This window comes from Cephus cinctus, unplaced genomic scaffold (assembly GCF_000341935.2).
Source record: "Cephus cinctus unplaced genomic scaffold, Ccin1 Ccin1_scaffold0564, whole genome shotgun sequence".
Taxonomy (NCBI): Eukaryota; Metazoa; Arthropoda; class Insecta; order Hymenoptera; family Cephidae; genus Cephus; species Cephus cinctus.
The window spans coordinates 546,560-562,245 of NW_014333216.1; the positions used below are offsets into that span (position 1 = coordinate 546,560).

The 15,686-nt window shown below is 37.9% G+C and overlaps 1 protein-coding gene across 4 annotated transcripts in view; it reads right to left on the minus strand.

Moving 5' to 3' along the window:
• Positions 1-3,828: 3,828 nt before the first annotated feature.
• Positions 3,829-15,686, minus strand: part of LOC107268543 (stress-activated protein kinase JNK) — a 112,475-nt gene continuing 100,617 nt past the window's right edge. The window contains exons 1-9 of one of the 4 annotated variants that reach the window (XM_015741421.2): positions 14,518-14,655; positions 13,237-13,557; positions 12,800-12,929; positions 12,496-12,693; positions 12,214-12,348; positions 11,990-12,119; positions 11,758-11,916; positions 11,558-11,682; positions 3,829-11,482 (exon numbers count right to left, since the gene is read on the minus strand). In XM_015741421.2, coding sequence (XP_015596907.1) covers positions 11,330-11,482; positions 11,558-11,682; positions 11,758-11,916; positions 11,990-12,119; positions 12,214-12,348; positions 12,496-12,693; positions 12,800-12,929; positions 13,237-13,382 — 1,176 coding nt within the window. In that variant the 5' untranslated portion in view covers positions 13,383-13,557; positions 14,518-14,655 and the 3' untranslated portion in view covers positions 3,829-11,329. Of the gene's footprint in view, positions 11,483-11,557; positions 11,683-11,757; positions 11,917-11,989; positions 12,120-12,213; positions 12,349-12,495; positions 12,694-12,799; positions 12,930-13,236; positions 13,578-14,517; positions 14,864-15,686 lie in introns of those variants that run through there. The other 3 variants (XM_015741420.2, XM_015741422.2, XM_015741424.2) reach the window with 3 other exon arrangements.

Sequence of the window (15,686 nt, forward strand, 5' to 3'; positions counted from 1 at the left end):
AAAAGTAGGAAAAGTAGGAAGTATGAGGGAGCGAAATGGGCCCCACCCCGCCCATTTCCGTGAGGTCCTACCTCTCCACAATGGAGCTACGACCCCTCCGAAGCCCCATAGGGGACCGTGTTTTTTTTTGTTTTTTTTTGAGGAAAACCCCCGAGTCCTGCGGCTTTCGCGCACAGGACTAGGGGGGAAAAACCTCAGGAAGGGAAGGAAGTCGGGTCGAGGGACAAGAAAAACGCACAAGGGGGTAAGGTGAAGTTAAACGCGAAGAAGCTAAGATAAGTTAAACGCGAAAGGGACAAGTTAAACGCGAAAGGTCTGCCCTTAGTCAAGATTCACCGCAACGAAAGACCGCGGGCGTAGCACCCAGCGAACCCTTGCGGGCACGCCGGGACATCCGGAAGGACGATATTTAACGCTACAACCTCCGTCCCTTCCCACGGGCGAGCCCAGTGGGTTAGACGTAAGGAACCACGCCCGCCGCCGGCGGCGGGCCCCGTTAGCCATCGATCCCCGCGCAAAATGTCTCCGACAGAGGGTGACTTTATACTAGCGGGTGCTCAATAGCACCCGCACCTACCCCAAGTGAAGTGACCCCCAAGCACAAGCACAAGTAGGACTTTACCCAAAGTCAACGGACTACCCCTCCGACCTCCCCACGGACAAATAGGATCGTCTCTACCCACACAAGTGCCCAAGGGTCAACGACATGTTGGAGCGTTTTTAGCAAAGCGAACAAATTATACTAAATACGCGAGAGCTAGACACCTGGCTAGATTCACTATACGAAAGACCATGGCCGTAGATACCCTAAGGGGGCTCAAGGCCCCCGTCGGGAGACCCATAAGGTCCTGTTGCGGCCACAACTTGGGCCACCAACCACTGAGCAAGCTCAGCGGAAGAGGCGGAAGGGCAACCCCCGACACCATGGTCTTAAGTCTAGCTGCACTAACCGGATGACTACTCTTATATGACTACTTGAATTAATATGCTCGACCCGACCAAAGGAATAGGACAAGTAAAACAAGCACAATGGAAAGTGAGAGGGAATAGAATGAAACGAGAAGACAGAAGGGAAGATAGAAATAAAGAAGTTAAGAAGTAGAAAAGTAAGGAATATAAAAGTAGAGAAGAAATAAAGAAAGAGATAAATCAGAAAGTAAAGAGTGACAGATAAAGAAATTCGAATGTAAAGAAGAAATAGATATAGAAAGAGAAGAATGTTCAAAATAAATAAGACTAATGATTCCAAGAGACCAGTATAGGAGACCGGCTCGTGGAAGAATGAGCGCTCGGAGTCCGGGCGCTGCCTCCAGCGCTCACCCCCACTCTCTGCCATCTCCCACTCCCAGAGTCCTGCCGCGACGAATTTGCGCGCATACAATTTTGGGCAACTTCCAGTAATTTATAAATATGCTTGGCCTGAATTTCCAATTTCTGAGTGATCATATTTTACTTTATTGATTTAATTAATTATTTTAATGTTACAAACACTTAATTTATTAATATTTCAATTGGAATGTAATTTATTTTCGATATTCTACAATTTCAATTCAAATTTTATCTACTCCGTATATTCTGCAAAATTTTCATTTAGCTTCAATTTTATATTTTGAATAAATTTTGAAAGTAAATCAAGATCCAATAATATTTAGTAAAAATTGAGGTGCTACACGGGTGTCAAGTTGGCACTTTCTTAAAAATGTCTTAAAAATATTTCAACAATAAGCTTTTTCAATAATTCTTGAGAAGTTCTATATTTCCCGGTCTCGTTCTAAGAGTTGTTTTGGAAACCAGCAGTGAGTAGCGGAGAACCTCTGCCCGCCAAGCTACGCGTTCGTGTTCACGTTTAGCTCGACTACGACGGGATTTGCATTGTCGACGGAGGCGATGATCACAGAATCCTACTTCCAGACTTGCCGCTACGATTTAGCGGCATGATTTTGGTACCGCCGAAAACCGTAGCGTTGTGCATGTCCCTGCTCATCTCTGGTGCATCTCCCTACTGCTTCCTATTCGTCTCTGCAAGCATCGACTCATAGCACTTTAGCTATTCTACTAGGTTATTATTTTAGAACTTTCCTCGTCGGTTGTCTGCTAATAACTGACTTTCCTTGTGATACGTTGTCCTTATATATGTCTGCCGTCTGTTACGGATTCCTGCGCTCTTACACCGGCGTGTTGTAGCCAAAGCGGCGTATGCTCTTACGCGGTCTATTCCGTTTTCACGGATCCCGTGCTACACGTTGCTAGCCACCAACGAACGAGCGTCGACCAATGGATTTAGGGATCACAAACGTTCAAGACAATCTGTTGATTAAGTATATATCTATTTATTGTGTAGTCACAATCGACTAAATATACACGCTCAGTAGGGGCTATCACAATCCATTGTTGCGAGTGGCTTAGCCTTCAACCCAGCCATCCTCACTCTGGACACATACATTTATATATTAAAATTCTAATTTTGATGTACTCACTATTGCCGCTACGTGATGCCCGTTCTGTGGTGTATTCACAACTTTGCTCCACTTACTCTTATCACGTTTAAGGTACCCCTTCACCCCTCCTGCCGTAGAGTCCTGTGTTGATTTCCACTTTTTCTTCATTTTCTTTTGTGGTTTTCAGTTGCACTGGCAATACTTGGAATGACCCAATCCGCATGTCTATTTGGAATTTATTGGGATATGAATGCTTAACTATAAGAACTAACAAAATGTTTGGGTTTTTTTTTCCACCTTGGCCCTTTATGCATCGGCAACACCGTCTTTGCGAAGTTGTAACGTTTGTTGATTTACAGTTATTGTTTTCTATTGCATCGCTACTATACCTATATGTTCCTGCATTACCGGATTCTTTTTTCATGTGTTTCCAAATTACCTATTTCATCCTTATTGATGATTCCAAGGGAGTACGATAAACAATATATGTTGTATATATACAATATGGGTATATACTATATTGTTATATATAAGTACAAGCTTTTAGAAATTTGCATGATAAAATGGCGATTCTCTCTATTCATTCTTTTATTACACAATGGGGGAGTGAGAGTCTGTGATACGTTTCCGGTTAGTCCTGGTCTCCACTGTTGAAAAGAAGTCAAAGTCTAGATTTAACAATGCCGATACCATGTAGCTTTAGCGGCATAAAATTCCCTGGTATTTGGAATAAAAGTGTAGAGCTATCGCGCTGTTATTCATATGTAAAACAGGATACGATCCTTCTTCGGCTGGTAGTATTTTTAGTCAAAAAGTCAGGAATACGGTATTTACATGTGCATACATACCTGCCCAGATTCTGGATTTATCCAAGTGACACGGATGCATACATATATGTATATATGTATATATATATATATATATATGCAATACGTGGATCCTCCTGGAATAAATATTTGAATATATTATACATATATTTATATACCCCACTGCACTTGTACAGAAATAATATTACGACGTATTCAATTGAAATTCAAGTTTTACTCATTCCTATTTCTACACTCGTATACCCCATAAAGGATCTGGATGCAATACGCAATTCGACTGAAGTAAATGTACATCTCGCGTTCCCCATCTTCAGGATATATTTCGATAAATTTTTTACCAAGTAAAATGAAGTTCGATCGTCGTTCGTCTGAAGAGTTATAATAAAAAAGTTGAAAAAAAAATTTGTCAAAAAATCAACTACCGGATCAATATTTTTGAACGTTAAACAGAAAAATTGGACTTTCTCCCAAGTTTATATAATTACAGCGTAAAACGCCTACACGGCCAGGAAGCTTGGATGGGGATAAGTTATAGTGAACAGTCAATGACAAGCCCATGATAATATTTTAAAACATCAATTTAAATAACCAATAATTCATTCACATACAACATGGTATATCTCCTTTAATATTAAAATTAAAACTTATAAATCATGCATATAAAAAGTGTCCATACTTTTTTTTTTATTCATCCCTTATTTCACTGCATATACAATACAGGCCTATAGGTACAGACAGGTAAAGAAAATTGTGGTTCGTTAGCTTCTTTTTATTAATATAAACCAACAGCGTCTTTGAGCATTGGTTCAGTTGCCAATAAATAATTATATCGTTTACGCCAGCAATTGATTGTTGATAATATTCAAGAATGAGACAATTTAGCCCAATGGTACGATCACGTTAGTACTGGATTATTGGTTTCCTCTCATAAATAATTTTTTTTACATCCCTTCCATCCTTCGACCCTCATATCCTCCATCTACGTTCTGCGCTCGTTCTTTTTCTCTTTCATTCCAGAAGGGGATTCGCAATACGTAAGAAACCAGCAAAATCTTTCGCGCTTATAAAACACATTCAAGAATGCCCTGTAATCGTTCGCCATTGTCCTGCCTCATTCCGATCTATAAGAATTGCGCACGTAATCGATTAATTTTCAATAGCAAATGGCCGATTTCATACTCGTAATAATCAAGAGACACGCGCGCACACTTCTGTCGAGTCTGCGCGCGTATCATTGCACATTATTCCGTCGGTATATTCGTACAATTTTCGAATTCGTCGAAATGTCAAACGCGTCGCGTGAGAAGCGCCAAATTCAAACGTGGATAAGAATCCGATTGCCGATCATAGGAAAAATGATAAGATAAAGAGAGAAAAAGGATACGCCCCTACGGAAACATTCGTTACTCCGCGTCATATAACCAATTTTTCGAAAATCTATTACCACGTAACGTACCCCTGTACCACATTTTTTTCCCTCCAAAAATCAAACCTCTCCACAAAATCATAGAGAATCCCTCATTCGATTTTCTTTTTTTTTTCTTTTCCCGTTTTTTTAACCTTTTTCTTCCTTTACTCCCGCATCTACAAAATTATCGATGATCGCTATTCAAATTCTAAACTGTATACTCGCCCGTAGTTAATTACACGAATGATAAGGTTTTTGAGTTCATTTTTGTTTTTAACCAAATTTTACGTCACAGTGACAGCTTCGGTGTTGCCACGAAATCGTATGGTTCGGATTAATGACGATAGGAGTAAATATAATGATAATAATAATAATAATGATAATAATAATAACCGATAATAATCAATTACAATTATAATAATTAAACAAAAAAAAATAATCACAATCAACATTGCCGTCATCGATCAAGCTACTATCATCGACTAATCGTCGTATTTAATTATCATCGATGATGATTTTTTATTTATAATTATTTATATACCGTGCCGATAAATATAATTATATCATATCGTCGCGACAATATAACTATATTATCATCGTAATGAATTATTCACAAATAAATGATACGTCCATCCGGTCGTAAAACAATATCGCAATTTATAATTACATCTCGTAAATCGTCATCGCGATTACAATCGGCGTCGATCATCATTGGCGTCCGTTGTAATTTAATCGTGACGATCGTCGTCGGCCGATGATCTTTTTAATCATTAGCATATATTAGTCGCATTCCATGATTTTACATGCCGTTATTATCGTATCGATCAATATATATAATAATTATTGTTTATATAATATTTACAGAAGAGGTATATATTTCGTGATATCGGTATAGTTATATTTATAATAGTTCAGGGTGGCGCATTTGCGTTGCTGTTGCTGCGTCTAGATTTTTTTTGGTTTCGTATGTGTCTATGTCCTTTGTGCGTTATCAAATCGTTATACCTGATAACGCGTGTCTCTATATAATGTCTTGCGTATATTATTACATAACCACTACTGTACGGTGTAACATCTAAGACTCTCTGATAGCTGATAGCTGGCTTTTTGAAAAAAAAAAAAAAATTTTTATAATCAACTTTTTTATCATTCTCTCCGGTGACTGTACAATTTAAAAGAACAAAAATCTGTAGATTCATCATATCCATGTGATTTTTATCATTTCATCGCGTACGGATCGTGACCGACGGCGTTTTGAAATTTCGTGATTTTTAGAAAAAAAAAAAATAATAATAATACAGAGTATACGAAAGATAAAAATAGTGCAGAAGGCTGTACAAGGCACGTGCTAAAGAGCTCAGAAGAAATTAAAGCGTTATTTATGCAAAAAATTTGGTAATAATGAAAATCCAAAATTTGTATTCAATTTTAAGTTTATTTTTTTTTTTTCATCTCGTGATGTACGACGTAACCGTGTCGAATGATACGTTTTTTCAAAATGCCGTCGGATCGTCATCGATTCGTATATCGAATATATTTTTGGGAATTTTCAAAAAAAGAATCCATAAGGAGCCAGCCTCTCCACAAGAGACTACACGGTAACGGAGCTTTACGGGACTTGCGGTTAAGAGTGAACATCTCTTTTCGGATGCTGATTTGCGAGCATTGGCGATTAATTAGAGTAACTTCCGGCTCCCTGTCCTTAATAAATAAGGATCAGCCATGATAAACTACCTCGGAACGAAACCTAGCCTAGCCTAGTCTAGGTTTACTCTAGTCTAGCCTAGGTCTAAAAGCTACACTTATGACGTTTTTTTCTTTCTTCATTCTTCCTCGTCTTGTTTCTAGTATAAGAACTAACTAACTAACTCGCTAACTAACTAAACTAAGTTGCCTCTAAACGCACTCTAACCTCTCACTGCTAAATCAGCAACATGGACATTATTGTGTTTCAGTTTCCTTTTCATTTTCTTTAATTCCTCTTCTCCCTTCTCGTCTTTCATCACCCAATTATCGACCGTTCAAAATATTCTGTTTATCTTTTTTTTTTGTATTTGCCTCTTATCGCCCTAAGAGAAGGATTATCGTTACTTGATTAACCAATTAATTATAGTTAAGTGTTACTTATGACTTATTGTTATTATTTTTATTTTAATCATTATTTGTTGGTATTATTATTATTATTATTATTTATCTCGTTACCTTTACTTGGATATATCACCTCGCCCCAACCCCACCTCGCGTTGCCTTTTCCAAAAATCCTTAATTTTTTTTTTTTTTTTTTTTTTTCAAAATCTTCGTCATGACATATGAATGAGCTTGCATGCCCTTTCTCAAAAATCATGAGAGTTTGATAATTATCTTTAATTTGTGTTACGCTTGCCATCATAAGCATTCCAAGAAAAAAGATGTCACTCGATTAATTCTTTATGCCAATAAAATCGCGGACTGTCATTTTTCACGATAACCGATATACGTGATAACGTGGGACCGTGATGAATTTTTTTTTTTAAAGATTTCTGGAATCCGTGCACCACCTATATGCGATAACGTGTATCATTACCAATTCGCATATCAGTTACTGCCTGTAATACGTAATTACGTAATTATCAGTAATATTATCATTATTACTTTATTATAATTAGTGTTACAAAAGCTTGATTATTTGGATCGGACTGTAGCAATATATTCACATAACTATCATTCGTGGAAAATAAAAATTCAACGTTACATTACAATTACTCATTCATTAGTTAATATTTGTAGTTTCAATTATTCGTAATAAATACAATTTTATAATCATCGTTATCATTATCGTTCTCCGATCCCGTTGTCCACCACTATCGTTAATATTTATTCGGATTCTATAAGTTGTAACATCCCTTTATCGTTTAACCCCCTTGTTCAACTTTATTCGTATCCACCCCACTTCCCTCCTCTCTCACACTTTTTCGGCAACTGTAACACATGCACTTTCGTTCAACGTCGATTCAAGGTAACGAGGGCTCGTTAGCGACTTGTTTTTAATTTCAATCACAATAATCTTGATTAATCGAGCAATTAATTACTACATGTCATTAATCATATTCACTTTTCGCTACGCATCGCTATACATATATTAATATCATGTACGAAAGTGAGCTACGTCACGTGTAATAATAATAATAATAAATACACGAATTTACCAAAAGGCCCGACGTTCTCTTACGCCTCTTTTAATCGTTACACTTGACTTGTCTGATTTTTTTTTTTTGGTAATTTTTGAAAATTGATAACGCTCGATGACGTCACTCTGGGAAAGTTATCGATTCTTTTGCTCGATTCATATTTTATATTAAGAATCTTGGATTCCCTCACGCGACTGAGCGAACGTTATTTGTAACGCAAGATTGATCTGTGATTAAATCGTATCGCTTATAACGATTAGAGAAAGAGTGTGATTTTGTTTGTTTATTAAATAACCGAGTGTAACATGGAAAATTCGACATCGATATTGGTATGGATGCGAGGCGTTAGTGAAATTTGGTAAAATCTAATTAACTAACTGGATTCGATGAGAATCATTACAGTAATTAAAATCAATAATTAATAGCAGCGAATTAACGTGACTACACAATTTTATTACACAGTGCCCAGAATCATGTAGATTAAAAAAAAAATTCAACTACTCCTTGCCAATATGTCGCGTTCACAATTAGCGTTACGTTAATCTGTATTTATACAAATTTGAAAAGTCTCGTACGTCGTTTTGAAAAATTACATTTTCTTTTTTTTTCACTTGCTAATCAAATAAGAAAAATTAATACTTGATACAAGTGAAGAAAAAGTGCATATGTAATTTTCTACAAGACGTTTCAAAAGTTAATACTCGGTTACGTGAACTCTCGTGAAATAATTTTTGCCATATTGAACTGAATTGGTGACTAAATAGAAAATTATTATTTTTTTTTTTTTGTTAAAAAGTCGTAGAGCTAGTCAGCTAGTTTTTTTTTTCGAAATTCGTAATACAATTAAATAAAATAATTATTCCCTATACGATTTCATAAGAATTCTTTGAATTCGCCTTTACTGCCAAGCACGACGTCTATTATTCAATAATGTCGCATATGAATTTCCAATATTTTCCTTGTTACAGAACAGAAAACAAAAATGTATATTAATATATAACGGACGTAATTTTAGCCGTGATGGTCAACGGTGTCGCAGTAACGCATCGATAGGTTTCTCGTTCTTTTTTGTGTACATCGATCTACCTTCTAATTATGTACAAATTCAAATTTATCAAGTGTAGAGTTACTTTCCTTAATGATTTTACGATTACTCTCAGCTCGTTCGATGATACAGTAATCGATAATACGAGAGTGTCATCCATTATGGATGTGCGAGAATTTAATTTTTTTTTTTCTTACAAGACTCCCTCACCTCGAGACCGTACGAACGGTAACGAATTTCGTAGAATTTTTTGGATTCTTAATGCAACATTCATTCCTTATTCCCACCTCTTGTATTTTCCTGTATTTTCTTTTTTTTTACACATAAATGCGACTTCCGTAAACAAATACGAGACGGATCGAGCGTAAAACTGTCTCCTCTCTGAGATTATATATTTTTCTCGATTGTTTTTTCGGAAAAAAAATAAATGGCAAACCATGTGTTCAACCAAAACAGTCCAACAATTATTAACCATGCAGCAAAATTCGTATATGCGTTTCGGTAATCTCGATGATATTTGTTCCCACGATTAAAAATCGTCATACGAAAAATATATCGGTATTGCGTTTAACGTTCCAATGGGCAAAAATATACCCGGGATATATTTAGCGTGATTTAGCAAATGGATTTCGCGCATTATAAATCCGTAATGCTTTGATCAGTTATCGATAATAAATTTTTCCTTAAAAAGACGAAAGTCGACTTTCGTTTTGTATTGATTTTCTTATTTCTTTTCTTTTCTTGTAAAAAAGACAATCACACGCTCGAAGCTCGTAACGTACGCTGGCGCAAGGTATTACCGATTATTCGCAAAATCGCATTAAAAGTATATATATGTATATGGGTCTGCTTGGGATTTTGCCAACTTTAATATGAGATGGGAAATGGGGTTGGGATGATTGAGGGTGGGGAGGGACAGGTCAGGGTTATAAAAAATATTTCGCACAAGAAGCCTGTCATTGGCAGCGAATCAAAAAAATGATTTTAGCTACTATATCATTCACAAGGGAATATCGGCAGTCCGCTTCGTCTCGAAATTAATGATTCGCGACGAGTAAAATAGTCTTACTATTTTTTTGCACAGATTATACTGTCGCAATTTTTCTTCTCTTTTATATCCTTGTTCCTCCATTTCTTTTTTTTCGCAAAGGGTTAACAGCGTTCTTATTTTATTATTTTGACCCTCTTGAGAATGAAGAAAAAAAAAATAGAGAAACAAGAGATGGCAGCGAGACGCGCAAGATTGTCTCGAGGATCAACGAACTTGGAACTCAGAGCCGGAAGTTATCGCAAAGGTAACAGTGCGCATGGCGGATGTACGAAAATTGTGAGTAATTGTCGCGGACGGAAGTTCGAAAAATCAGCCCGAAAGACGGAGAAAGAGAAAGATATACTGATAGAGAGAGATATATATCAGCGTGCGATTGCCGCGCTGCCTGGATAATGCGGTGGCTTTGTGAAATATCGATAAAAGTTATTTTCTCTCCGGCATTTGATTAATCAGAGAATAAATCAATACGCATCTCTAATCGATTGGGACTTTCTCCTATTAATATTATCGATACATTCTACCAATTGCGATTAGACGCAGTATTAAACGCATTGATCGCTCTTTACTTTATTAATTTCGCATTTTCGTATATGGAGACGCCATAACCTCAATCGCGTAGTCACTTATGCCAACTAGCAGTAAACCAGTCCACCATTTTATTTTTTATTTAGTAACGTCACTATTATTTTTTGTCTTCTTGCATTCTCGACGTACACAGTTCATCACATTGAAGGCACTCGCTCGCTCGCTCGTATACAATCATAGAGAGATTGAGGGAGAGAGAGAGAGAGAGAGAGACAGAGAAAGGAAAGACAGAAAGAAAAAAGACAGGCACACTATTTTCTCATACAATGACGTTACTTTTTTGTTGCCGTTATTGTTATTATTGTTGTTCCTTTTCTCTTGAACATAAGACGTGAGTTTTCATTCACTTTTCATATCCTTCGTGTTTCTCGTTAAAGACTTGAGCGATAATACTCGCCATCATCTGCGCATGCGCATAGCTTACTCTTAGTAATAATAGATTAATATATCCTCTTTCTAGCAACGTCAACGCGTCATACAATACTCCCACTTTGTTGCACTCGTAAAAGCTTTTTACGTTTTTCTTTATTCCCGGTTAAAAAGGCTCGATTACTCATTACACATCGGATCCTCGACATCAGTGATCACATCACAATGATAACTCATACTATCGTTAATAGACGTACTTTCGCTTTATCATGCTCATACAATCCTCATCGAAATCAATCATCGTCCCATCCAACAACTCGATTCGTCATTAAATCTTGCCTCCTTCCGGTATTCGATAAACTTCTTATTCCTCCCTTTTACTTGTCTTATTCATTTCTCTTCCTCTTGCTACCGGAAATGGATATCCAAATCACAGCGTCTACCGTGAACCAGCCGGTTCCGCCGCCTGGGCCACTGCCGCTGGATTGTGATTAGTCTCGTACTCCATCACCTCCTGATAGATCAATTCTTTCCATTGATCAACCGTGTGTTCCCTCTCGTCCACGCTGTGGTCGTAGGGACCTGGTGCAGGCTGGAAATGGATCAATGACAAAAATCATTAATTATAATGTTAGCGATGATAGGTCCATATCTTACAGATACTTACGGCATTGACTTCGCCCTCGTCGTACCAGACGTTAATATAATTGTGCAAAAGGGCATCGTCCACGGAAATACGTCGCTCCGGGTCAATCACTAGCATGCGGGAGAGCAGATCTCTGGCTTGGCTCGCTATGGAATTACAAAGGGTCCATTAGCGTGCTTTTATTATGGCGATTATTTACATTCATTCTCGTGTATCTTCACCTTTTAATCTATTGTGTTCGGACGAGTCCGATGGGAATAGGACATCCGGAAATAGCCTCTCGAAAGGATATCCTGGATACCGCGGCCTATTCTCGACGTAATTCCTCACCGTCGGTTGCAGCCGTTGCATGAACTCTTGCGCAGGCGTGCCAAGTTGTTCTGAAGTGGGAAAGAGTGATAGAAAATTTCTTGTAAATTTTTATTTATCCTTATCAATGCTTTTTGAGCTTACCGATGATCTTGTTCCATTGATCAATGTGATCCGTACCGGGAAACAGTACACCTCCTCTTATCATTTCACCCATAATACAGCCTACCGACCATATATCCACGTTCTCCTTGTAACCCATTCCCAGTATGACCTTGAAACAATTTTTGAGAAAAAAACGTCCATGAGGTTTTTTGCGCAAATTATTTTGAATTGTCGAATTTGGCTATTCATCTAATATAATATACCTCTGGTGCCCGGTAATAACGTGTCACGACGTAGGGAGTCATCATGAACGTCGTGCCGGCGGTCCTTGCCAGACCAAAATCCAAAATCTTCAGGGTACAGTCAGATTTCACCACGATATTACTTGGCTTCAAATCCTGCAGATCACACGATTACAAGTTATTGAGAGTTTTTGGATTTAGAGTAACAATTAATAATTTTACAAAATGTTAATAAAAGTCAGCATATACGTACGTGTATTATAATGCTTGTTCAATACCAGAAGTCTAATTCTTTTTACTCACCCTGTGAATTATACCGGCTGAGTGTAAATGCTTGATGCCACAGAGCATCTGGTACAGAAGGTAGGACATCCGCTCGTGGTCCAGATCCATCTGGATGACCTGACAGAGATTTGCGTCCATCAGTTCCATCACGAGATAGACGTCTTGAAATTCGTCGAGGGATCGTTGAGGCGTGAATGCGTTCAGCAATCCGATGATCTGTAACCAGTGACGTAAGCATGAGAATAAGGGCATATAAAGAGTAGGAGAGGCAAAAATATACACGGATTTCAATTTAAAAAAAAAATATAAATATGGTACTTACGTTTTTATGATTAACCAATTTCATCAGTTTGAACTCTCTGTACGCCCTCTTGGCATGTGTCACGTTTTGAAAGGGTCTCGAGAGTTTTTTGATCGCCACATTTTGCGCGGTGAGAGTGTCGTATGCCGCGCTGAAACAAAAATGAAAAAAAAGTTCGTTAAGTGATTAAAAGGTTTGTGAAAACGAGTTTGAGAAGAAATAAAAGAAAAGCGTCTCCCCCGCGGGGAAAGAAATAGGAAAACGAGGTAAACTTGGGAATGGGCCTTTGAATTTTAATACGTGTAAATAAAATGGGGTAAGGATCTTTTTTTTTTTTGGATTCTGGATGTGGCGTCACAACGGGTTCGAATTTGAGTGGCTTATTAAGCATTTTTTTTTTTTCATGACCCAATGTAGACGGCTAGATTACGTTGAGCCGGATTAATCTGTTCACTCACCAAACGACGCCCTGAGCGCCGACGCCTCGTGGCTCGACGTCGACGTAACGTTCCGGAATGCAGAGTTCCGTGTCACCGAATACGTGACGACGATATCCGCTCCTAATGTTGCCAGCCTCCGTAGAGTTCGTCACCACGTTATCCATACTCTCCCGTTATATATATATATATATGTTTTGCCCTTTTTTATTTCTCGCCCTTAATCGCTCGCTCTTATTTCGCGATTGTTTTTTGGATTTTTTTTGGGCCCTCCCTCTTCTTGATGACAGGGCTCGTGGTGATGGTGGATTCGTGCGTTAACTAGATGTATGCACTAGCTAGCTACCAAACCAATGATAGGACTGAGAGGATTTAGGAATGAAAAAGAAAAAATAATGCATCGCGATTTTTTTTTTTTTTTTTTTAAAGATAATGGAGATCATCCACTTTGAGATTATATGAATTTTATAAGGATTCTAATGAAGGGTCGATTTGACAATTATACTCGTTTTTAATGAATAACTTTAATGTGAGATTTAAGATGGATGGATATTTCATGTCATGCAGATTGGTCAAATGGTGGTAAAGTGTCAAAATAATCTGAAATGAAATTATGTTTATTGACATTGTCTTTTCCGTTAGCTTGGTTCTGTTAATTTTAGGTAAATAAATCTGCAGGATGAAAATCTGTGAAATCTTTTTTTACTATGGATTATGAGCGAAAAGTTATATAAGAATTACTGGTACAGGCGGGAAAACATGCAGAATGGAAATAGAACTTACAAATTGATAATGCTGAATTATAGTAATAAAAAAAACAACGATCTGTCCAAACTTTTCAAATTTCTACCTTCGTAGGACGATCGGATACAGCAATGATTTGGCTTTATAAAAATCCCCAAATTTTACAGCATACTTTACGTGCACTCAATTACGTTCATAAATTCAAAATTGTGTATTTCTTTTCACAATTGCAATAACTTCGTCCAAAATGCTTCTTAAATAAAGTACCAACGTAACGCATGAACCGTATTCGACTTACCTCAATGATCAAAAAAATTGTTTGATGATTTACAAAAAAAAAAAAAAAAAGAGCTTCACTCAGCAAGTATATAAAATTCGACAAGCATTGACAAAATTCTTCATAGACTTACCTACGGCAATTACGTAGTATCGAAAATGAATAGCCGAAATACTTCATAAGACTCAAAAAAAACATTAAATCTAGTGAATCATGAAAACTGAGAGGGGATGACGATTTAAAAAAAAATTTATTTTTCTAAAATAAAAATCATAACTCACCAGACGATTCCTTGCGCTCCGGATCCGATTGGCTTGAGGTTCTGATACCGCTTGAGGATGGTGAACTTGGTGTCCCCGACCTCGACCGTGTAAAACATGGCGGACAGCCGGGATGTCATTTCAGGCCCCAAGTAAGGCATGCGCCTCGGTGCTCTCCTCTCTTGCACCTGTACCTGCACCTCCACCCCAGAGCACTCCTGGTGCACTCTACGTGGACTTACGCTCTTAGCCACTTTGGCCACGAGGATCGAAGTGTCAGCTGATTCAACTACACGCCCCAGCTGCGATCTGCCCTGATACCAGCCCTAACGATCGACTACTGATTTCCCCTAACCGCCAGAATTGTCTGTAACAGAATGAAAGAAAAAAAGTCAAAAGCCACAATAATTTAGATATAATTGAGAATCGAACAAAAAAATTTAGAAAAATGGTATACACTGGTCTATAAGCTGTTTCATTATAGGAAACCTGGCATTAAATCTTCACTAGGGACCAGGAAGTTGAAGTAGGTAGGCAGCAGCTGTAAATCATTAGAGATAACTATAGCGAGCAGGCGAATGGGGTAGGTTGGTGGATTCCTTGGTTGGGTTGGTTGCTCGAGGCAATCTGGGTCATCCAGTCTCCCTCTTTACATCATAGCAAAGAATACAAGCGTAGTTCAGCGGCCACCCTCCCACGGATCGATGGGGTGAATGCCCTGGATAGCAAAGGGGCGCAAGTGCCACGTGTCACTCATGCTATCAGCTAGCCTGTTATTTGACGCTTTGACTTTTTCTTTTTCATTAGTCTTATCGAACTTCGAAGCAGACGTCCAGTAATCGGCGAGCCGTATACAATTAGACGTACGATAAAAAAGTTAAATTTTTCAAAATTTACATCTAGCATATACACGGAATACCACTGGTACCAAAATTTATTCTCGTAAAGTCTTGAGCGGGTTTGCAAAAATAGTTTTGATTATTTTTTTTTGTTAAAAATTCAAAAATAAAATTTACCATTTAAACTCTTTTTCGGGTATTCCAATCGATTGAAAAATTTGAAAAATTTCGTTAATTCAAAATCCCGCGAATTCCGTCGATCCTTCATCGACGAAACGACTGAATGTCCGGGATTCCTGTGGGCGGCGCTGGCAGCTTGGGATTCCCCCGTTTATTTATAGAAGTCGCAGA